This window comes from Maylandia zebra, linkage group LG17, assembly GCF_041146795.1.
Source record: "Maylandia zebra isolate NMK-2024a linkage group LG17, Mzebra_GT3a, whole genome shotgun sequence".
NCBI classification, from domain to species: Eukaryota; Metazoa; Chordata; class Actinopteri; order Cichliformes; family Cichlidae; genus Maylandia; species Maylandia zebra.
Window position 1 is genome coordinate 37640444 of NC_135183.1, and position 24441 is coordinate 37664884.

At 41.8% G+C, this 24441-nt stretch overlaps 1 protein-coding gene and 1 long non-coding RNA gene across 3 annotated transcripts in view; one reads left to right on the top strand and one right to left on the bottom strand.

The window, feature by feature from the left end:
- Positions 1-24441, top strand: part of syn3 (synapsin III) — a 136755-nt gene that overhangs the window by 90572 nt on the left and 21742 nt on the right. For both annotated transcript variants that reach the window (XM_076875720.1, XM_024805808.2), the window contains exon 7: positions 21037-21099. In XM_076875720.1, the coding sequence (XP_076731835.1) occupies positions 21037-21099 (63 nt within the window). The remainder of the gene's footprint in view (positions 1-21036; positions 21100-24441) is intronic.
- Positions 1022-2712, bottom strand: LOC106674576 (uncharacterized). Its single transcript, XR_001341545.4, has 3 exons — positions 2578-2712; positions 2327-2502; positions 1022-2240 (listed from the first exon to the last, which is right to left on the bottom strand). It is a non-coding gene; the product is annotated as an uncharacterized LOC106674576 (long non-coding RNA).

Sequence of the window (24441 nt, forward strand, 5' to 3'; positions counted from 1 at the left end):
TTGACAAATTCCTTAAGGTTGAGAGAATGCCGAAGCCGGATTCAGTGCTGAGAACAGGAGAAGAAAAAACCCAAAAAACCCAAAAATCTGTTATGTACATTTAAAAAAAATGTTAAAAGATTTTTTTTAAATTTGACTTAACTGGCAATAATGTGGCTCATAATGTTATTACACTCCTCAAAAAAATGAAAGGAACACTTTAATCAGAGTTTATCATCAACTCAGTTAAACTTTCAGGATATTGATCTGGTCAGTTAAGTTTTGGAGGCGTTGTTAATCAGTTTAAGCTGCTTTGGTGTTGATGAACTGAGCAGCAGGTACACGTCTTTGTCCTGAGCCACAGCCACCCCAAAACAGTGCTCAGTGAATTTAAGCATGGTAGGACGCCATCACTGAAAGAACTACACAGTTTAGAAACTCAACCACAAAATCTTAGAGAGCGGCGTCTCTGTGTGGTAAAGCGTACCCACCAACTCTTTGCTAACTCAGCAACTGCAGAGTTCCAAACGTCCTCTGGGATTAAAATCAGCACGAAAACGTTGCACCGAAAACTTCGTAGCATAAGTTTTCATGGCCCAGCAACTCCTAGCAACGTCCTACAACAAGAAAAAGTTTTCCACTTTTGTATAATTTTATCTTAAATTCTGTTTCTATTCACAAGTGTTTTGACTGCGTCACTGTACAGTGCAATAGAGTAACATTCATATTAACATTTCCTATGAGCAAAAACGTCCTTGACTTTACTCTGCAAATGTATTTTAAGGAAGTTTAATAAAATGGCGTGATCTGTTTTAAAGTACGATGTCATTTCGATCGATGTCGTTTAGATGACCCAGGTGTAAGTGTAAGTGTTTGTCACGGCCGAGGCCGCCTCAAAAGTGAAAGGACTCAAATGCTGGACGCCGAACAAGCACGTAAGTAGTTTTAGAGACGACGTTTATTTACTCAGTAAGTGTTCATAAACTGGAAAGTGAGGTTAACAAGTGCGAAATGCCACAACTGAATCAAAGGGGTCTTAAGCAGCCTGGGCTAAGTAAGCAATCTGGGCCCGTATCCCTAAAGAATCTTTGTGCAAAAAGTGGCTCCTAGCGGCCAAATTCTAAGAAAATTCTCAGAGTCATGACGTTTTCTTAGAATTTCCCCTAAAAGTGACATGACAATCCCAGTTAATATAAAAGCTATTCCTCAAGATTCCTAGCGCTTAAAAGGGCTCCTAAGGCGAGATCTGCTAAGAGCAGGGAAGAGGACTTTTAGTGGCTTAGGAGTTCCCCTAAGCAGCTGCACAAAATGGCCAACAGAAGAGGCAGGAGAGATGTCCTGCAAACACTGGATGACAGGGAATTATTGAGATGCTACAGACTGGATCGTGCAGGAATCATGTTTGTGGTGGATCTCCTTAGAGATGCAATTACTTCACCAACTCGACGCCACAACGCTATTACACCGGAGACGAAAGTAATCACAACCCTGAGGTATTTGGCAACCGGGAAAATGCAACAATGCAGCAGTGATGACTTGGGTCTGCAATCACAGACATTGCTAAAAGCTGAGCCGTGTTACCCTCGTTAAGACCACACTGGACTTGTAACGTTGTGATTTCTACTTCATTAAGGACAGCCTCTTGAGATAGGCCATCTTGTTTTCAACGGGGTCCATATGGGAGTGAAAGTACAAAATATGTCAGCTAGGATATTAATATGAGCAAATAAGACACGAATCATTATTTGAACAGGGTGTAATGAGTTTAAGTTTTCACATATTTTAGATTCTAATGGCTATAACCCCTACAGCTTACTATTCATTTTCCAGATATTTTCTTGAATGTGAAATATTATTTACAATTACAGTCAGCATAAGATTAGAGTATATAATATGTTTATTGATTTGAGGGTACATCCTTTGCTCATTATCACCAAAAGCTCATTTCCATCAAACTTGTAGGATCAACCAATCACGGCTTTTGAAATGATGACTCATACCTAGCAACGGGGTCAACCACACCTCCTCACTAAGATAGGATTTTCCATCCATTCCTTGCTCAGAGTTCACTGAAAATGTTCTGGAATCACTTCTAAGCTAAAACTCCTGGCAAGGAATTTTTAGGTTAAGTTAGGAGCTCTCTGAGAGGATTCTCAGAATCTTTAGGGATACGGGCCCTGGTCTTGGTCAGTGGAAACAGCAGTTCCGGGGATTGGGCTGGAGGGAGAGTCACACTGGGTCCAGGGAAAGGGTCAGAGTTACTGTGAAAAGAGTACAGACGTTCAGGTATGGTTCAGGAGAAATATGGATAAGCTGTTCGTTCTGAATCTTCCTTCGTACTGCGTACTTGCCGCGGGTGGTCGGTGGTGACGTGGAGGGGTGAGTGGTCCGGGTGTGTGGTCCGAGATTCCTGGCAGGGAGGCAGGCAGGTGGTTCGGGTGAACAACCTGTGGGACTGTCAGGTGGTCCAGCGTCCGGGTTGGAGCTCTTCGGCAGAGATTAGTGTTTGGCAGCTTGGTGTGGCTATGAGAGAACCACACGATGAGACAAGGTAATTCACAAAGCGAGTGCAAAATCACGGTGGTGGCCTGCACTAACTAGGGTTAGCTGAGAATCTGGCGAAGAGAGGTTGAGTGCGCTGGCCGTATGAGTCCCCGTCTAAATTACCCACAGGTGTGAGCAATCAGCAGAACACTGAGGCCCCTCCCAGGGGTGGAGATGCCGGCTCGGAGGGAGACACACTGGAACACACCCGGACCATGACAATGTTAGCATGATTGCTGTCCCCAAATAGTCTATAAATTAGTGCTGTCAACATTAACATATTAACGCGTCAAAATTGTCAGTTGACTTAACGCAGATTAGTTCGTGTGAGGGGTTATTAGGCGTTAATGCAGCTCAGACGTGTTAACGCCGTCATCACTACTAATGCAATTAAAAATGTACTAATCTGGAGCGTACACTGTCTCAAAGTCGCTGGAATGTCTCTGTCAACGCATTTTGGGCAGTTTGTCCGAAGTTTGTCCATTCTGCGCTCCACACGGGTTGAGTGCGTTAATCGTGATGACTACGTTAACGCGTTTAGCTAACGCAGTAATTAACGACTTAACATTGACAGCACTACTACAAGTATAACACTATTACCTTGAAGTGATAGTTAGGGGGGGTTTCCAAGTTATTTTTCAGATTATAGAAAATTTGGTCTGCATTCTGCTCTCCTTAGTCCTCATTAGTTAGCTCAAAACTGTTAGTAAGATCCAAATGCCCCATTGCCAGCTACTGACACGTAGCTGACTAGCAACAGGAACCTTCGTGATAAGGTTAAGCTTGTAGTCAACATATCTGAGCTGAATAAAGTGCACCACTCTCCTGGTCACTAGTAAAAATTTAAGAAGAAACAAACCAGTATTTACATTATTGGTCACCTGTTTTAATTTCAGTTGATTTCTGGGAGAGCAGACAAAAATAACCTGCATTTCTGAGAATCATTTACTTATTTGAGTAAGAAGCCCAAACAGGTACGTGTGTTTAGTCATGTTGCTTTCCTTTACACAAGTGTGGCATTCTTTAGCAAGTATCACGGTGTTCTTTATTAACTGCTTCAAACAGAGTTCATCTGGTAAATGGTTTCTTCTGATCAGAAACTGTAAAAAAACAACAACCAAAAAAAACAGCTTTTCCCAGAAACACGAACAACAGTGGGAAGGTGCATGTGGGAGGGGGAGAGGGAAAGTTAATTTAGGGAAGATGGTCAAGTGACTCATCGTCAGGTCAGAGGTTAAGGGTGTCTATGGGGTTCGCAGGATGCTGACATCACACACTGGGAGGGCGGAGGGTGCTCAGGCAGGGTTAAACTTAGAAACATGACATCACAGTATCAGGATTCCCCTGCCACTTTTTTCCATCTGTCTAAGCATACTGTATGTAATTCAGGCGTTTGAAATTTTCCATAATGTTTAACAGAACAGGAAACTGAGACAGTTGATGAGTTACTGTTTTAAGAATCATGTAACCTTGTGGACGAGATAATATTTATAGAACAGTTTAATTTCATGGACTTTGTGGGAAGTGGAAAATTCCACAGTTTATCATTGCTGTGGATTGCTGCTTTTTTCAAGCAGCATCAGGAGGTCATGTTACCCTGAATCTCCTCTGTTTAGTCTTACCTGGTCTGTAACTCAAACGTATCCGTTTCTTACTAATTCAGGCCTCCTGTCTCTCCTAAATGTTGTCGCATAACAAGAGGCCAAATCAACGTGTGAGTGAATTTGTCATTAGCATAATTAAGCAGCAGAAAATCATCTGAAGCTTCAGCTTTTAATGTTCTCTGGCACATTGTAATATATACACTGCTTAAACAAGTTAAAGCATTAGTTTGAAAAACTGTCACATCTCAATGGGACAAAAGAATGCTGGATATTTATTTTGGACTGAGTAATGTATTAGGCACCAAAGGATGACACATCATTTCACTGGAATGAAAATGATCTATCTACAGAGAGCTTAATTCAAAAAGTGAAAAAATGAAACTCAAAAAGGTCTCCTAAGCTCTCCTCCCTGATCTGGACCAGGGCATCACTGAGCTCCTGGCCAGTCTGAGGTAAAACCTGGCAGCGTTAGACTGAACCATGATGTTTCTGAGGTGTACTATTGGATTTAGGTTTGGTGCATGCGGGAGTCAGACATTGGTATCGACTCCTTCATCCTCCAGGAGCTGCGTACATACTATCACCACATGAAACCGGGCATTGTCATTCACCCTTGTGTTCCTCCATCGATATGCTCTCCAGACCATCACTGACCACTAAACCAGTCCTGACGACGTTACAGGCAGCATAAGATCGTCCACAGCTGCTCTAGACCCTTTCACATCTGTCACATGTGCTCAGCGTGAACCTGCTTTCATTTGTGAAAAGCACAGTGCTGCCAATTCTGGTGCTCTATGCTATGGTGCTGGGCAGTGAGCACAGGCCCAACCAGAGGACGATTGTTTGGTCGGACACATTCACACCAGTGGCCTGCTGGAGGTCATTTTGTAGGGCTCTGTCAATGCTCGTCCTGGTCCACCTTGTACCACGATATAAAAAGGGATGAGCTTGCTTTTAGAGCCGGCCTCGTGTGGACAGTAAAGGAAATGCTGTACGGGCACTTCTGTACTGGCTACATTTTCAGAATTGAAGATTGCTTTTTGCCACAAACTAATAGTTGCTTAACAGAAATGATAAATATTTTAAAATAGTGCTGTAGCGCCATCACATCCACAATGATGTTGCAAGGCTTAAGCTGACTACTTTCTAGTCCATTTGGAATAAGTATGTGTTGCTGGTTTGTAGTATAGTCACCACAGCAAATTGGCTGGTATGTGAACACACACATAGAGCCGCGCTTACACTCACTGATGGCAACATTTACATCAGACAGAAGGTGTACCTCTAGCACAAAGAGCGTAGGCTTGGCCAAAACTCTTTAAATGCCTGTTGGTCCCATCTTTGAAAACACTGACTGACAAAAACTGCTCTCAATGAGTTCCTTGTAATATCTGAGCGATCTCACACGTGGTTGACATTACAGATGGTTAGCCAATATATTTTAATAACAGGACACAGCCACTACTGCAGTCCAGTCTATTCATTTTAAATAAACAGAGATTTGTTTGAAACTCAGTGTTAAGTACATGTCCAGACTCCACTTGAGTGCAGCTATTTAGGTCCAGCTCCTCTGCGGTTGTGCTTTAATAGGGACCTGGACAGGCCTTATTAGCGATAATCAATTCACTAACCTACATTCCTGCTCCTGAAGAAAAAGGACAGACGGGTCCTGGGTGAGCCAGTCCTGCAAAAGCCATCAACACTGTGCCACATTCCTTTCACTCTAAAGGAAAAGCGATGCTTCTTTCCCAGTTTCCAGGGGCTCCGGCAGTATTAGGTCTCGGAAAAGATGGAGCAGAAATGAAGTGGCTGTGTGCAGATTTGGCCTCGGTGCGTTATGATGCATGGAGTGAATGGAATCATTCAGTCAAACCTTTCAGCTCAGTGATGCTAGCAAAAACAATCGCCGATCCAAACCTGCACCTGTGAGTAACGCGACAGCGCACAAATACAAAATGTTCTCTTGTGACGTCAAATGTATTTTCCCCTGCCCGTGTCTCCGCACACTTCGAGAGTTCAAAGGTCACAGTGACACACTGCTGGCAGTTGGTACTGTCCGTGAAAGCCGCTCAGCTGCCTCTACTCATCTCGGACCACGTGATTTTTCCAAGAAAACGTCCTTGCAGTCTCTCTTTGAGTAATTCCTTCCTGCACTATATCCCACTCCAATTTCCTGTTCCCACAGAAAATACATTAAAACAAAGGAGAGCTGGATGTTTTAAATATGCAGTTTCGTTTATGATATTTGGGACGTAAAGCAGATGTCAAGAGTCTGCATCGAGTGTTTCTTTAACCGTGTTTACACTGGGCTTTAACTTCATGGTTTGCTACAGTTTCGTGCAACTTTGTGAAGAAAATTACAGCTCGCCAAGGCATGAATTAAATCCCTCAATGCTGGGATCAAGTGTTTATTCAAACGGAGCAAAAGGCAGAGTGGGAACTTAAACTTGTCAAACATAAATGTATTCAATTTACTTCACCCCCGACAACTCCGGTCTAGACCCGAGAGACAAATCTGGGGCCTATGCATAGGCAGGCTCACGACCCTTTTATTAGTTGTCATTTCTATGAGAATTACAAATTCAAGCTTCACGTGATCCCATTCATCTGTAGAGGTTATTAGGACATCAGTAATAAAGTGAGAAAGCCTGCATGGTGTGATTTGATTGACAGGTGTCCTGTCATAGGCAGCTGTAGCCAGTCGGTGTCTGCTAGACCTCCCCTCAGCTAACTGGAGTAACTGAACTAGACATGTTCACTGTGTTTGTGCAGTTGGAGCATTTTCATTTTCAAATAATATGACTTACTTTGTGGCACAAACCATCTGAGATCATAGTTCAGTTTCACTGAATAAGTTCTAGGCTTTTATTAGTCTTCTGTCTCAGGGATTTTATTAATGTGACTGTCGATAATACCTGTGCAGCTTCCAGATGTAATCTGCTTACCGAGCTTGCCAGCGTTAGCTGACAATTTAGCTCCCTCTCATTCTGCTACTTCTACTTCTGGCTATAAAAAACCAACATGGCGAAGCCAAAACCAATGGGTAATTTCACGGTGGCTTTGTCCATTTTTTATGTAAAGTCTATGGTCTATATACTCCCATGTTAACAGCGTGGTACATAAAAACAGCTAATGGCCTCAATGGGTAGCTTCTCCCATCATTCCCTCGTTGAAAAGTCCATTTTTGTGTAGAACTGATCCATTTGTACACATTTAAATGTTAAAGTTAGGGGTGTTTGACAGGAGGAATAAGCAACTCTTTGGACAGTGGAGGAGGGAAGGCAGCCATGTGCAGCGTGCATACCAGGGCTCGGCCCAAATGTCAGCACTGCTACTGTTTTTAATTAAGACATGGTACACAGGGAGGAGAGAAGGAGAAGATCAAGGAGGAAGATGGTTTGGAACAGCTGGATGTGGCAAAGCTAATCTGTATTCATACCAGCTGTGCAAGCAGCGGGAAAGGGCGGTACTCTGCAAAACACTGCAGCAGTGCTGATAAATGAGCTGGAATTGATCTACATTTGAAAGCAATCAAGCTGTTGAAGTCTCCTAAATACATTTCAGTCATAGAAAGCGTTCAGGAATAATAAGTGCAAATTTGGATTTGAACCAGAATACTTTTGATGATAATCAACTACAGTGGTGTGAAAAGTGTTTGCCCCCTTCCTGATTTCCTATTTTTTTTGCATATTTGTCACACTTGCATGTTTCAGATTATCAAACAAATTTTAACATTAGACAAAGATAACCCGAGTAAATACAAAATGCAGTTTTTAAACGATAATTTCAGGGATTTAAGGGAGAAAAGTAATCCAAACCTTCCCGGTCCTGTGTGAAAAAGTAATTGCCCATCTTCTTAAATCCTAAATTAGTTGTGATTGACCACATTTTTTGGAAAGCTGAGTTCAGTTTCACTAAACACAATCAGGTCTGATTATTGGCAGCCCTGTTGAGCCCATATCATACCATGATCTAAAGAAACCACTGAGAAACAAAGTTACTGGCATCTGTCAGTCTGGAAAGGCTTAAGGCCCAAGGCTTTGGGACTCCATTGAACCACACCGAACCATTATCTACAAATCAAGAAAACTTGGAACAGTGGTGAAGCTTCCCAGGAGCAACCAACCGACCAAAATTACTCCAAGAGCTCTTGGGTTGTGCAGCGGGACAATGATCCAAAACACACACCGGCAGGTCCACCTCTCAATGGCTTAAGAAAAACTAAATAAAGACTTTGGAGTGGCCGATCTAGATGCTGTGGCAGGGGTGGTTAACTCCAGGCATCGAGGGCTGGTGTCCTGCAGGTTTTAGATGTGTCCTTGAGCCAACACAGCTGATTTAAATGGCTAAATGACCTCAACATGTCTTGAAGTTCTCCAGAGGTAATGAACTAATCATGTGATTGTGGTGTGTTGACCCAGGGTAATAGCTAAAACTTGCAGGACACCGACCCTCGAGCCCTGGAGTTGCCCACCCCTGTGCTGTGGCGTGACCTTTAAAAGGCGGTTCATGCTCAAAAACCCTCCAATGTGTCTCAATTACAACAATTCTGCAAAGAATAGTGATGTAAAAGACTCACTGCCAGTTATCAAAAAACTCTTGATTGCAGTTGTTGCTGCGAAGGGTGGCTCAACCAGTTATTAGGTTTAGGGGTCAATCAATTTTTCACACAGGGCCCTTCTAGGTTTGGATTTTTTTCCCCCTTAATAATAAACACTTTCATTTAGATACTGCATTTTGTGTTTACTTGTGTTATCTTTGTCTAATATTTAAATTTGTTCGATGATCTGAAACATTTAACTGTGACAAACATGCAAAAAAATAGGAAATCAGGAAGAGGGCAAACACTCTCACACCATTTAGTTTCATGTCATTTAGCTTTTCAGCTTTTTTGCCCTCAAAAGTTTTTGCTTAGCAGTAAGTTAGCCCAGGAATTCAGATATGTTTTGTTGGTGGGTTTTTTGTTGTTGTTTGTTTCCAGATTTGAAAAGTAAAGAAAAAATCCGGGAAATCGCCAAACAGTTTTTGTCCATCCATCCATCTTCCGCTTATCCGGGCTTGGGTCGCGGGGGCAACAGGTTAAGCAGAGGCCCAGACCTCCCTCTCCCCAGCCACCTCCTCTAGCTTGTCCGGGAGAACACCAAGGCGTTCCCAGGCCAGCCCAGAGATATAATCTCTCCAGCATGTCCTGGGTCTGCCCCAGGGCCTCCTCCCAGCCAGTCTTGGTAGCCCGCCAGGGCCTCTGCTCCTGGCTGCTGCCCGGCACACAGTGCACCCGACCTCTACTGCGCCTCCTGCGGGTGGTTGCCTGCAGGAGGATGGGCCCATGTCCCCTTTTCGGGCTGTGCCTAGCCGAGCCCCATGTACTAAGGCCCGGCCACCAGACGCTCGCCCTTGGGCAACCTCCCCGGGCCTGGCTCCAGGTGATATTCTCATAAGAGTCATCTGAATCGCTCGTTGTCTGGTCCCTCACCCAGGACCAACTTGCCATGGGAGACCCTACCAGGGGGCAAAAGCTCCATAGCCCCTGGGATCCCTGAGACACACAAACCCCTCCACTACGATAAGGTAGCGATTCACGGAGGGGAGTCAGTTTTTTTTTTGTTTTTTTTTTTAATTTTGTAAGGAAGCTGAATATCCGTTTCATTACCCACAAACCACAAAAAAAGTTATTGGGTAACTTTTCAATACAGAGTCTTTTGTCCTTTGTAACGCCTTTAATCTACATGCAACAGTTTATCACAAACTCGATGTCTACAAATGATGAAAACTGTGAGCAATAACATGATCATTCTTCCTTGAATGTTGTTTTTAAATACACATTCACATTTAGGTCAGATTTTAACTATGCAGTGAGGAAATATAATTTTGTGTATCATACCCTAACCTTCTAATCTTACATAATCTGATAGAAGTATTGAAATGAACCTGTGTCAAATGTAATGAACAACCGTGGTAGATCCGAGATGAGCAAACGCACCAGAAGGTTGAGTGTTTGTGAGATGACTAAGATAACGGGTAGAGATCCTCTCTGCCAGTTTAATCAAAACACTGTTATTGCAAGCTATCTAAACACCTTTGTGAATATCTTAACAGCTAGAAAAAATACTTGCATAATGTGACTGTGTTTCCATGCTGTGCATAAATGTTTGTGTAGAGTCTCCGGTCTGGATTAGGGGGGGATTCCAGTCATGTAGGATGACTTGCCTCCTGCTCTGGTTTGTACAGCTATGAACAACAAAACACACACCCTCTGGTCTCAGCAGGGTATGGTTCATGACTAACCACAGAAAGACTGAGCCATCCAAAAGAAGAGGTTTTAAAGGACACACTCCAAACAAGAGTTAGATTTTGTTTGGTTTTCCCCTTTTTCTTTTCTAAAATACCTTTCACCATTTATAAGTTTCTAAAAGTTTCTGAGAAATTATGTTTTGCTCCATCCATCACCGCCAGGTTGTACCTAAGTTGTACTTTGGGGTGACTTTAGCTCAGTTGGTAGAGCAGGTCAGCTACTAATTGGATGCCAAATATCCTTGAGCAAGATACTAACCCCCAGTTGCTCTCATACGTCCATTGGAGTATAATTGTGTGTGGATTTTAGCTAGAAAGCACTTGCATAAAACAAAGTGCTTGTGTAAATGGGTGTATGAGGCAAGTGCTCATTTAGAGTACAAAAGTGCGATATAAGAACCATCTACCGGTGATTCCCTGTTCCAGATCTGGGGGGAAATCTCTCAGGACACTATCTGTCATCCCATCCCAAGAAACATGCACACCAGCACATGGGGGCAATAAAAACTACTGCTCACTATTTTGAGTTACTGCAATGACATTTTAGCAAATTGGACTAGTGTCCCGTGTTTCTAATTCCCGGGGTGTCTTTGAATTCAGCCCACTGTAGGTTGATCCTTTTCTTTTCCATCAAATGATGTGGCATCCTTTCATAGATCCAGTTCAAATCAGTTTAGATATCCAGCGTGATTTTCACGGACAGAAATGAACTTCTTTGCCTTTCAGTGTAAAAGTAACTTTTTAGATTCAGGTTTACTGGTTTCGTAAATGTAAAGTAATTTGAAACAAATGAGTGCATTAATTCTTAGTTTTTGTGGTTTCCTATACCTTTTTATCTAAAGGACTACTCTGTCAGCTCTAAACATTTCATAACTTTTGCATGGAGTTGAAGGCCTTTATCTTGAGAAAGAGCCCAACAGCAAACATTCTTCCTGTCCTTAAACACTTGCCTATGATGACAAAGCAGGTGGCTTGACCACCAGAAGACACCACCGGCCATTTCCATCACTACTCCATCAGCACTTTAGTGCTTGGAAGCATCCACCCCGGAAACTTCTATCCTCGGGATTGTTTTCCAGACAGCTGCCTCCCTCATGGAAATACACCAGGACAGACCCTAATGGAAGCCAGATGAGTTTAAATTCCACAACAATAATTACCACACTGCATTAAATGGCTTTTACTGTACACACTTTAACACAATGGACATCTGCCACAGTTTTGGGCGGATGTTTGTCCAGGAAGTTGCTATGACAACTTTTTGAAGTCTGCTCTAGTGATGGATCCTGGAACTACTGCATGTGTCATGATTATGTCACTCTTGGTTTGGGGGCATGTGTAAAATTTGTTCTGAAGGTTTATGGTCTGAGTGAGGAAAATGGCTGACTGCTGTTCCAAGTACTTGAAACAAATTTTAGGAGGTCTTAGATACAAATTAGGACTTTAACTTTGAAAGTCCTCGTTGTAAAAAGTAATTGTAACAAACAGGGACAGTTTTACTAAGAAATGATACCAGATAAGGACCTGTTGACATTATTTTGAACATCAGATATGAACAGTTTAATATTTTAGTAATTTTCTGTCTATCCACTTTAAATATGTAGCTAAAACCTGTAGGTTAGCTTAACTTAGCAAAGAGGCTGTTTACAGTGGTAACAAAATTCTGTGTCCTAGCACCTCTTAAGTAAATTAACCCTAACACGGTGTGCTGAACCATTTATCTCTACTTACAAACAAAAGAGTTTTAAAGTAGAGACACGACTTATTGAAAAATGTTAACTAAACAAAGATCAAGTACAACTTCTTTCAGAGGGCAAAAACAAAATATCTTAAAGTGACAATAAAGCTCATCACTCAAACTGAGTACGAGCTCTAATTCAGTTATTAGATGCTGCTCTTTATAACTGTAAAACGTTGGTTCACCTGTAGCCATAATATAAATAACCCTTGATTCTCTAAATTGTATGCATTTGGATTCAACCCCTGGTCTTACCAGACTTGTACCCACCATCGTCGTTTAAAGCACCTTATGTCATCCCTGCAGGGTTCTGGTCTAATAAATGTTTATTTGCACTGGCCACCTATCCACTTAATATTGCTCCAAATCAAATTTACCCTCCTGCTTTCAGTTAAAACACGGAGCAGTTTCAAAGGGTTCCACTCCTGTCAGGTGTATGAATTCAGTCAGTAACTTAGCAGGGACCTGCGTGATAAACGTTACTGGCCTCTTGAGGCTCACTTAGTCCCCAGGCAGAGTTTTGATGTGGGCGAACTGTCTTTGGTCTCGCTGCGGTCAGACTCTTGAAAAGGATTCTGGGTCGGGGTCCCCCCTGCTCTCGTCGTCTGCCTAAACCATCATGCCTCATGTCTTCTCCTTGATGTGGCAGCTTTGAGTGGCCATAATAAAAATTAAGACATCATAAATGCAGGATGGATGCACCATGTGTTTTCCTTTATAATGCACGAGCCCCTAGTGAGAGGTTTAACTCCCGCTGCAACTCGAGCAACTGAACCCTTCTCTGCAAGGTTTTCATCGTGTTGTGTGTGTCTGTGTGTGTTTGTGTGTCATACTGACAGACCGCGAGTAATTCACTGTGGTGCAGAAGACAACTGTTGGTGGGTTGGTTGAATATAGAAGTTGACTTGCTGCTGCTATAATAAATAGTTTTGGCATTAGCAATGGATGAAATGATTTTATAAGGCTTTTCAGCATCTTTTTGTGTTGTGTTGATTCTGAAAGCTGAAAACTTGCCGACATTTATTTCTGATTAATCCTGAGATTGATTTGCCAGTTCGAATTTGTCACTTCGCTGGGACGAATGAATATGTTTCCACTGGATACAGACCTGCCCTCCAGTCACAGATGGAAGCGTTCAACATGTCACATGGATTTGTTTTGAAGTTAGGAAGGCATGATTCACCTCAGACACCAACCTGAGGAACAGTCCCGGCTGACTCACACAAGCTTTGCATACAGCTATGCGGAGGGGCCGGTGAGGTTGGCGGATGGGTTTCCCTGAAGTATTTCTACCATGTGCCACCTCCGATCGTCTGCCACTTTTACTGTAACTCGAGGGGAGCCTGTGTGTTCCCAAAGAAGGACCTAGACTGGTAAAATCACCCACCGTATAATTAGCTTTTTTAGCATGTGACTTCTTAACATCTTTACCACACTGGATGCCTTTTACAGACTGCTGGGAACAAAAGGCTGAACGGTGAAGCTGAAGTTTCAGACCAACATTTCCACATCGGACAGCTCCGAGACGCTGACGGCCACCGAGGTTTTTTCTTTTCGAAGATGGAAACTTGTTTTGTCATACTCTCTCCTTAAAAATATCAATCACTGTCAAGTAAAGACTTTTCCCATAAAATAGACTCCCTCATGTCTGAAGAAAAGCTTACCGCCACAGTTTAAACCAGTCGCTCCTTTTTATAGATGAAATCTTCAGAAAACATTTAAAGTTTTAACTCCAGCTCTCAAATAGAAATGAGACAGTGCTTTGCAAAGAATTTCATTTCTGCTTTCCAAACCTTTTAAAATTTAAACCCAAGTGTCATTAAATGTGTTTTATTTAGAGACTTTAAACACGACAAAACAGACATGACTTAAGCTCACAAATATGACTTCTAGTCCTGTTAGTGAGCAAGCTAACTGACAGTCGTTGACCTCGCTTGCTCACAGAGCTTTTATCCTGCTCAGCCGCTTTGCTAATGAAACGCTGCACAATAGCTTTGATAGCAAGAAGCCAGAGGGGAGACCAAAACTGAAAATAAAGAGTATATATGGATTTAAATGCTGTGTTAGGTTTTAAGTGTAGGGAAGCTATGGCACAGCTAAGTTAGTTTGACCTACTGTTGCTGTAAAGGTATGCAGAAGCATCTTTGATGGCACAACATGTGGAACCTTGAAGCAGGTGGACTTCTGCAGCAGAAGACCGCATCAGGTGCCACACCTGTCACTCACGACAATTTGGCTCAAACATCATGAACACATATCCATCACAGATCCATCCTTGCTTATAGCAACACTTCAGGCTGGTGGTGTTGTGGAGTGGATGCTTTCTTGGCTCACTTTCGGCCCCCATAGCACCAACTAAGTATCATTTAAACACCACAGCATGCCCAAGGACTGTTCCTGACCCTTTATCATCTCTTTATGAACACACATGTTCTAATGGCTGCTTTCAGCAGGATAACACACCATGCCATAAGATCAAATCATTTGAAACAGCTTGAACAGGACAATGAGTTCACTGTACTCTAACCAATTAAGAACCTTTCAGATGTGCTGAAACAGGAGATTCCAGGAGACAAATCTGCAGCAACTGTGTGACGCTGGCATGTCAACATAGACAAGAATCTGTGAGAGTGTTTCCGGCCTTGCTGGATCTCTGATTTGACGAATTAAAACAGTTCTAAACAAAACGGGGAAGCAAGCTCTATCCAGTGAGACTTCTTCTTTCCTTGTTACAGACATTTCAGGAAGAGTTTCTGCTGTTCTGCATTTATTAGCAGTTTTAGTGTAGCTTTAGCAGTTGTTGGACCTGAACACAGCAGCACAGGAGCCCCACTGACATCTAATTTTATCAAGGTGTTAATGCAGAACTAGAGGAAGTTTAAATATTATAAACCGGGTCAGCCACTAGCATGGACTTTGTGTAAATTCAGCACACGTTTTTCTTTTTAAGTTGAAATCCAAGTATTTTGCACCAACCTGCCAGAAGCATGTAATGCAAGATTTGAAATGTAAAATATTGAGACCGTCTTTCACACTGTCATGTTATCCCTAGAGATGACACACAGTGACATCCTTGGTGTCACAAATGACTCTTCAAATAGTTCCTGGATGTCTAAATTTGATAGTTTTGGCGATCAGTCTTAATCTTTGTCTAGCTGATATTGTAATTTCAGCTGAGCTGTTTTTGTGGTCAGTGAAGAAACAAGGAGATAATAGCGAGGCCTCGTCAGTTTGTTGGGAAGCACAGGATGTGGTCTTCTCTTCTTGACAAGTCTGCCGTCATCGCCATGCAAATGGGAATGACTGGAAGCAATGTGTCCAGACAGAGTGGGTGGCTGCAGCCCTTTCCACCCTGAACAGAAGATAAATAGACACCCACACTCTACTGCTACTGCTGGGCTCTTCTCAGACACTTGTTGAACCTCAGGCATCTTATCATTTGTCATGTGACGCACACATGTAACCGCTGTACAAGTTTGGAACTCCTGACTGCTCTCCTACTTCCCACAGTCTTTAAAACAACGAGAAAACACAGGTCTGATTTAGATGTCAGCTCCGTTTCTGCTAATTAAGAGAGTTAGGACAAATTATGCAATAGAAAAACTTGTTGAATCTTGTTGAAGGATGTGGAGGTGTTGAGTTGTGCAGCAGTAGATTTGCAAGACAAGCAGAAAGATCCTTGGCCAGATAGAAGCATAAGTGGAATTTAAACAACACAAGAAATTCATTCCAGCTCAGTGTAGTGCTAGGTTATGGTCTCAGATGTGCTGTTGTGTAATTTAGGGATATGCAACGCTTTTGCACAAAACTAAAGTGGTGACATGGCTTTACACAATAAGGTGCTTCGAAATCACACAATAAAGCTCTGATATTAACTGATCTTGATAGTCGCAGGTTCCCAAATGGGGTTTGTAATCAGCAGGATTTAATGTGGGTGTCAATCATAGACTGTATATAGAAGATGACCATTGCCATCGCAGGATATGAGCATGTTTAGATGGGAGGAGTGACAATGAAATGCTACCTAGCTTGGATAGAGTAAGGTGTATTTTAATCTGAAAGCCTGTTTTAGCGAGTGCTTCAAAAAAAAGCTTAAAAACTAAATTTCTTTCCTGCACCCGTAAACACATCAGTCTTGATGTAACCGTACCCCAGAGCATGAACTGTTTTAGTATTTTGTCATCTGTTTTGCTCTGAATGTAACCAAATTTAAAAAAAGAAAGAAAAACATCTCGTATCTGATAAGACTTGAAATTATCCAAATAAACTTTAAGCCTATAAGGAAAGTTGTTTATGTCACGGTCAGTGGGAGCTGATTGTGTGTTTGAGTGAATAGTAGGACCCAAATGCAGACACGGTAGGAGATGGAACTGAGTTCTAAACAAAAGGCGAGCCGTTTGTGAACACAAAAACAAAGCAAGAGCGAACAGGGCCAACCCTAACCTGAAACTAACCTGGGAAACCAGAGACATGGACATGAAACCGGACAGGTACGTGTGACTATGGAACTATGAAATAAACCGAACATGAACCTGATCAGTACGAAGAACTCTGAGACATGATGTCGCTAGACATGCAAACAAAGACTGAAAGAAAACACAGACTAAATACACACAGGAAGCGATCGGGGGAAGTGGAAACACATGGGGAAAACAGCTGACTAGAATGACATCATCAGTAACACTAAGCATAGAACATAGAAACAAGACTTTCAAAGTAAAACAGGAACATAATGGGATGCAGACATGACACATGACAGGTTAAAGACACACGAACCAACAAGGGAGACTTGAACAGAGGAGTGATGACACAAAGGCATCGAATACACAAAGAACTAAAACTGAGCAACCTTGGAGCTTAAGATGACTAAATGAACTTAAACATAAACAATGAATATCGGAATACAGGGAAAATTCAAAACACTGGGTCACACGACTCATAAATGAAGTGAGACATTATATTTATCTTTTAGATGTAAACCTGAAGAAGTCCAGTTTCTTTCCTTCCGAGCTCCTTGGACCTTTTATGGCTAGACGAGGTGACTGGAAGTAACACAGGTTTAGAAGCACTTTTACTTTTCAGTCCTGGAGGCACCATCCATCTTTTATATGCAGCCTATGCTTTGAAGGCAGTTTGAAATCTGTGCGATATTGATGGATTTCACAACTATTTATTAAAAAAAAAGAGGCAAAAGCAAGATTTGATTTCATGAAAATGAGGAGGATGATGACTTAAACCTTGTTACCATAGTTACATTTCAGTCCATGACTCTAAGGCACAGATATAGGCTTTTATATACTGTATTGCTGTGTTACATTTGACTTTTTACATCTACATCTTTCCAGTTTGCATATTTATTCCTCCTCCCTTACGTAATGCTTCATACCTAGTTAAGTTAAGTACTTGGACATTAGAAAGAGAACCTCATTCTGCAGCCTTGCCTCCCTCCTTTATTCTGGCACTTGTAAAGTGATAATGGCGTCAGTTAGAGTACACTTTATCTTGGCAGTGTGTCAGACAGGCCTGCACTGTCAAAACCTGTCAGCAGAAGCGGCGGTCACAGCCTCGAGCAGCTCCGTGTCCGTTCAAGCCTCGAAACGAGTTGACAGCAGCATTAGGGTGTGCAGTCACATGACTGCCAGGGAGGCCCTGGATCAAATGATAGCAGCTGTTTGGGCGTATCCTTCCTCCTGGCAGGCCTGATCTTACATTTCAGGGTATGATCTGGCCTGGTGCCCGTGCCCTCAGCATCTTCATTTAGTGTTTATTTAAGCTTCACCTGCAGCTATTCACATCGATAAGCACAGTGCACACAGTACTTATCTAGATGCATTTGTGAAAATGGAAAATGCACGAAGGCTTTTTGAATATTGAAAACTTGGCTTTGAATAGAATTGTATGTTTCTGAGTTTTTTTATAAATTGAAAAATTCAAATAATGTTATTCTCTATTACAGCCGCTGTAAACGACCTTCAGACCTCTCGTCTAACTAGGCGTTGCTGCCTGAGAGCTATTTCACGCAAGAGTGGGAAAAGTGCTCATGAAACTGGAAAAGTCCCTCTTCAGACTGCATCCCGTTTACAATCATATCAGCAAATTGATCAAGGGCGTTTAAACCACGTTTGAAGTAATGTGTTGATATTTCATCCATTGCAGTTGCGTAAACTATGAGAAAGAGTGTGTTTGCGGTCTGTCGGGTTTGTCCAAGCCCATTCCATTGAGCTGTGGTCTTCCCTCCAGCTTCCCAAAACGTTGCAGTTTTGTGTAATAAACCCACACATTCTTCTGTCTCCTCCTCATCCTTCCTAAACTGAGCAGCTTTAGGTTCAGTAGGAGCCAGGGCGTTATTTTACAAGACGGATCTGGACACTGGATGTATACATCCAAGACAGTTGCAATGGAAATAGCTGTCTGCTTTGAGTTGTGTCTCAGTGTGGCGTTTACCACACGTCTGTCTTACTGTATATATAAAAAGGGAGAGTTCAAAGTGCAGTTCTGTTCTTTTTCAAGCCTTTTGGACACTCCCCGATCTTACTCTTATATATTATATCAGGAATTTACATAAAAAAGCAAGAAAATATATGTCAGAGTTGTTGTTTGTGTTGACAGATTTCAATAATGACACTCAGTAGATCCGTAGAACTAGACAAGAATACATTTCAGATGTTAAAGAGCTAAATATTTTTCTCATAAATCATAAATGCTGCTGCCAGAAGCATAGCAGCTGTATTTGGTGATGATACAGTATGTGATTGTTATGTTACAGTGACTGTGTAAAAGGTCATGGAACATTAAGCAGACTACTGAAAAAGAAAATATGTATTTGACCTTTGACTTTATCACTGGCGTAACATCCAAGTCCTTGGATGTTTTCACTGCTGTGCTTTTTAGACCATTTTCAGGCCGTAAATCAAAAGCGGATACATTTTTACATTTCTTTTCAGAATCAGAATCAGAATCAGAATACTTTATTGATCCCTGGGGGAAATTATTTTTTGTTACAGTGCTCCATTTTAAACCAACATTAAGACAAGACAGACAATACACTAACTAAGAATAGTACAATATATACATATATATACATACATACATACATACATAAGTCACTCATAAATAAATATTTGGAAAAGAAACATGTGTAGCTGTAGCAGCAAACAGTGTGTTAAGTGGATGCGTTGTACAGGGAGATGGCCACAGGCAGGAATGATTTCCTGTGTCGTTCAGTGGTGCTTTTCGGTAATCTCAGTCTCTCACTGAACGAGCTCCTGTGACTGACCAACATGTCATGGAGTGGGTGGGAGGTGTTATCCAACATTGTCTTTATCTTGGACAGCATCCGCCTCTCCGACACCACCTTGAGGGAGTCCAGCTCCATCCCCACAACATTGCTGGCCTTACGGATCAGTTTATTAAGTCTGTTGGCATCTGCGACCCTCAGCCTGCTCCCCCAGCATGCAACAGCATAGAGGATCGCACTGGCCACAACAGACTCATAGAAAATCCTCAGCATTTTCTGGCAGATGTTGAAGGACCTCAGTCGCCTCAAAAAATAGAGACGACTCTGGCCCTTCCTGTAAAGTGCTGTGGTGTTTTTAGCCCAGTCCAGTTTATTGTCAATGTGTACTCCAAGGTATTTATAGTCCTCCACAATGTCAACACTGACCCCCTGAATTGAAACAGGGGTCAAGTGTTTCCTGGTCTTCCTGAAGTCCACGATCAGTTCCTTGGTCTTTGCCACGTTGAGCTGCAGATGATTCTGCTCACACCACGTGACAAAGGAGTCGACCACAGCCCGGTACTCTGTCTCATCATCCCTGCTGATGCATCCAACCACCGCAGAGTCATCAGAAAACTTCTGAAGATGGCAGGTCTCTGTGCAGTGGCTGAAGTCTGTGGTGTAGAGGGTGAAGAGGAAGGGGGAGAGGACAGTCCCCTGTGGTGCCCCTGTGTTGTCAGACACACACTGTGGGAGACGTACATATTGTGGTCTTCCTGTCAGGTAATCAACAATCCAGGACACCAGAGAAGCATCCACCTGCATCGCTGCTAACTTATCACCCAGGAGGGTCGGCCTGATGGTGTTGAAAGCACTGGAAAAGTCAAAAAACATGACCCTCACAGTGCTCGCTGGCTGGTCCAGATGGGTGTAGACACGATTGAGCAGGTAGATGATGGCGTCCTCTGTTCCGAGACGAGGCTGATAAGCGAACTGAAGGGGATCCAGGTGTGGTCTTACTATGGGTCGCAGCTTTTTTTTCGGGTCATATGTGCAGATCGAAACACGGTAATTGCACTCGGGTGCAAAACAATCACACCAAGACCCTTTGCAGGAGATGGCTTCAGTCGTACTTCTGTCATTTTAATGTGCAGCACTGCTCAGTTCTGTTGTTTTAAAGTGCTAGATGAATCAGTTTGAAGTGTGAGCTGCAGTAAACGCCTTCCCGTAGTCAGGTATTGTTTGAACACCACAGACGTTCACCCTGGATTTACCTTTTTTCTTCTGCAATAAGCAGACAAAATCTTCTCACATGGTTTGTTGTGCCGCAGTAAGTGAAGCGAGAGCTGCGAAAAGATCCGTAGCGTGATGATATCTGATTTTCACATCACATTATATCACACATCAAATTATTGTGGTCAAAATAATGTACAATAACTATGTTATTGTAGTATCTATGAAACAATTATAGCAGTAATGGTAACAAATGACTTCTGTCTTTGTTGAGTCCTGAGAGCTTGGTGGTCAGACGCAAACGAGATGCAGAGGCAGACAGAAAGAACAGTTACACACTATGATATTATCATATATGCATCGTTGACACTGTATTGATCATTTTGAATTATACGGTTGTTGTGAAACCCCACTGTTTTGTTTTTTTACAGCTCACAAGTCCATCCTTCCCTGTGGTTGTGAAGATGGGCCACGCCCACGCCGGCATGGGAAAGGTGAGTCTCCTTTACGATTTGAATAATGCTGTTTACTAATGTTATCAACCCTTTACAAAAGAAACCTAATTAGTTGGATGACCTATATTTGTGTCTAAGAATAATTCAGAGGGAATAATCAGAGATTTCAATCTAATCCACCCGTTTTAGGGCGGAGCCTTTAGTTATGAAACCTGAGGCAAGGCTCTCCCTTCTTTTCCCTCTCCATCCTCCTCTGTCAGGCTTCATGCAGTCACCCAAATGAGCAAATAAAAGATGTAAACTGGTCCGTATCTGTTTAAAGCACTATCAAAATTAAATTCTGGCTGCTCCCAGACATCAAAATCATTTTGACCTGCTGTCACCTGGATCTGGAACAAAAACCAAAGCCCATTTCAACCTGAAGAGGAAAATAAGATATTTTTTAACAAACTTAATAAAGTACATCAGCTCCTCGGCTCGTGTTATCCCAGCAGACAAGCGGATCAGGAGGTTAAAATCAGCTGATAAGCTAGGCTACATCAGCTAACATTTTTGACTATATTTAGACAACAAATATAAACAAGCTGACACTTTATATGTTACAGCAATCAGTCCCCACATTATCCAAACAGTTTGAACTTTTGCTATATTTCAGTTAAAGTGTGTTTTAAATCTGCATCACTGATTTGTGTTATTAAATTACCTCTTCATCTTCTTTCTGCTGCAGCAGCAGCGAAGGCCTCTGTGTGAGCGCACTGTAACATCATGACATCAACAACACTGGAGTTAAACCTGTACTGTTGTTAAAATAGACAAGTTAGGAAAATATACCATTTGAAGAAAATAATACTAAAATACGCTGTTTTTAAAAGGGTCTAAAATCGCCTATGAGATGAAATTTAAATTAAATATAATATCCATGTCTTTTTTTAAAATTTTACACACAAGCTGCTCATAGCTCAGATTTTCTCTTTTATCAGGTCAGACTCTCTCTCTCTCACACACACACACACACACACACACACACACACACACACACACACACACACACACACACACACATATAAGTTGTCTTTATTCCATATATGCAAATTAAACATGATACTATCTGGACAGCTTCGGTTGGTCTGAGGTTCAGACAGGAGGTCTGAAGCCTAAACTGCTGTCTGTTCTAGTTTTTGCAGACATCTCTGTAAGGGTTCAAATCGGCCACAGTAGCCAAATTGCTCTTACAGTAAAGTTGTAAAGTCAGTAATGTGTTCCTGGGGTCAAACTAAGTTGATATCTAAGTGTTAACCTGGTGGACAAACAGTTTTAGTGCTTTGTTACACAATAGCCTGACTAACAGTTTCCAACCATTTACCGTGATTGCTGCATAGAAATAACTGGACTGATGCTAATCATCTCTGTTAAATACATAATGAGAAATGAACTGTGGATATTTTGCGTATGTGATTTATTTATTTCAAGACATGGAGTCACACTCTTGACACAATGACATAATTCACACATTTAGCCTCTCCCCTTTCTCCCGTATTTAAATATACAAGGAGCGACACTTTCTTTATGTCTTTTTCCCTCGTCTGTGGGCTTGGTTTCCTGTTCAGAAGCCAGACATGCTATAGAATTTCCCATGAGCCTCATGGGGAACTTGGAAAGTCCTTTCAGACTAAGATCTTGCTTTGCCCCACAGACCTCACAGAACTCAGAGAATGAATATTTAGGTCACTACAATTTTATTTGCTTTTGAGAGAAAAACCCTTCAAGGTGGAGCAAAGAAATTGAATGTGCCAGTAAGTCTCATATATTGATTATAAATAATACTAAAGTAGAACTTAACCACATTACAAGTAGTACTCTACACCGAATTTCCCGGAGGAACCCACCCGAGGAATAATAAAGTTTTATCTAATCTATTCTAATCTAAGTCGTAACCTCTTAGGCTGAGTGCTAGAAAATTGCAGTTCACTGAATGCCCACCTGAGGGCTCTGAAAGCGAGTCCCTTGTTAAAATACCTAATTACATCCAGATGTATAAAAAAATGGCTGAGGTAGTGGCAAGATTTTAGCTAATGGACATTACAGCTTTAACTGACAGCTGATCACTGCTAGGCATCACCTCTGCTAATTTAGAGTTAGTGAACTGGACCTCACAACCACTTATTCTAAGAGAAATTCTCATGTTTTATTAGTTAAAGAGCAAATACCGCTGTATGTGTGTGTGTTGCTCTGTTGCATACATACAGTTTATTAATGCATTTTGCCAAGCCTTGCTAGCATTAGTTGAAAACTGACCACTTAACTTTCTTATTCAAATATGGCCAAGTCTGCCTCCACGAAAGCAACATAGCGGCAACCAAAAGTTCAATTTAAGGCTTTAGAAAGTGAAATGAGAAACGAGTGGTGACATCATGTCGGTGACATCCATCTTTTATGTACAGTTTATGGTTGGGACTCTTAAACCCGTAAATGGAAAGCCTTTATAGCTTACTGTAGGTCAACATTTACACATTTTGCTGCTATTTTGTTTCTTTTTTTGCTAGTTTCTCAAACATATTATGCATATGCTGTATAATATATAATTGCTGAGGTTGTTCACCTTATGACCTTTCGGTAACTGATTTCAGACATTTACTGGAATTTAATGGCGATTTTGTTCATTAGCTAACAATAGAAAATCTACAGCTCAAAGTAATATTGCCATATTTTGTTTTGTTGGGTTGTCATAGGCTGTCTCCATTAATGAAACACACATTAATGACATCAGCTAAGGACAAGTCATGTTGATATTACTGTGGTATTGTTACCTGTAACTAATAGCAGTGTTTGTATATGTTTATCTGATTACAGTTTACATATTAAAATATAATTACACACTTTGCCTTTTTCATTTGACAAACAGCAGTAGAGAGTGAGCCTTTCTACTCAGCTTTCCCATTACGCTATTAGAGCAGCAGGCCTCTGTAATGGAGGTGGTATGTCATGTTATCTGGACACTAACCACCAGTTTCACCACCAGGCACAGCTCTTCATTTCTGTGCCAGTGCTTCACCTTTTCCGGCTTACCTTCTGTTTCTGTCTGCATCATTGCAGTTTGTTTGTTGACTCAGAGGAATTGCGTAAGTCTCTGGACAGGTTTGTGTGCCTACCGCTCACAACTGGACCAGTTCCTTGTGGTCAGCTTCTGCTTTTGCTACCATGACGTACTCTTTCAGTCACATTGCTGTAGTCAGTGGATTTTGTTATTTTAGCTTCTGGTCTTTTCGTGTTTCTATAAGAAACACTGACTGTATTATTTGATGACATGCGCCTTTAGTGTTTTTACAGTTTTTCACAGTTGCAGTTCTGAAATCTGTGAACACAAAACCCAGTTTTTCAATC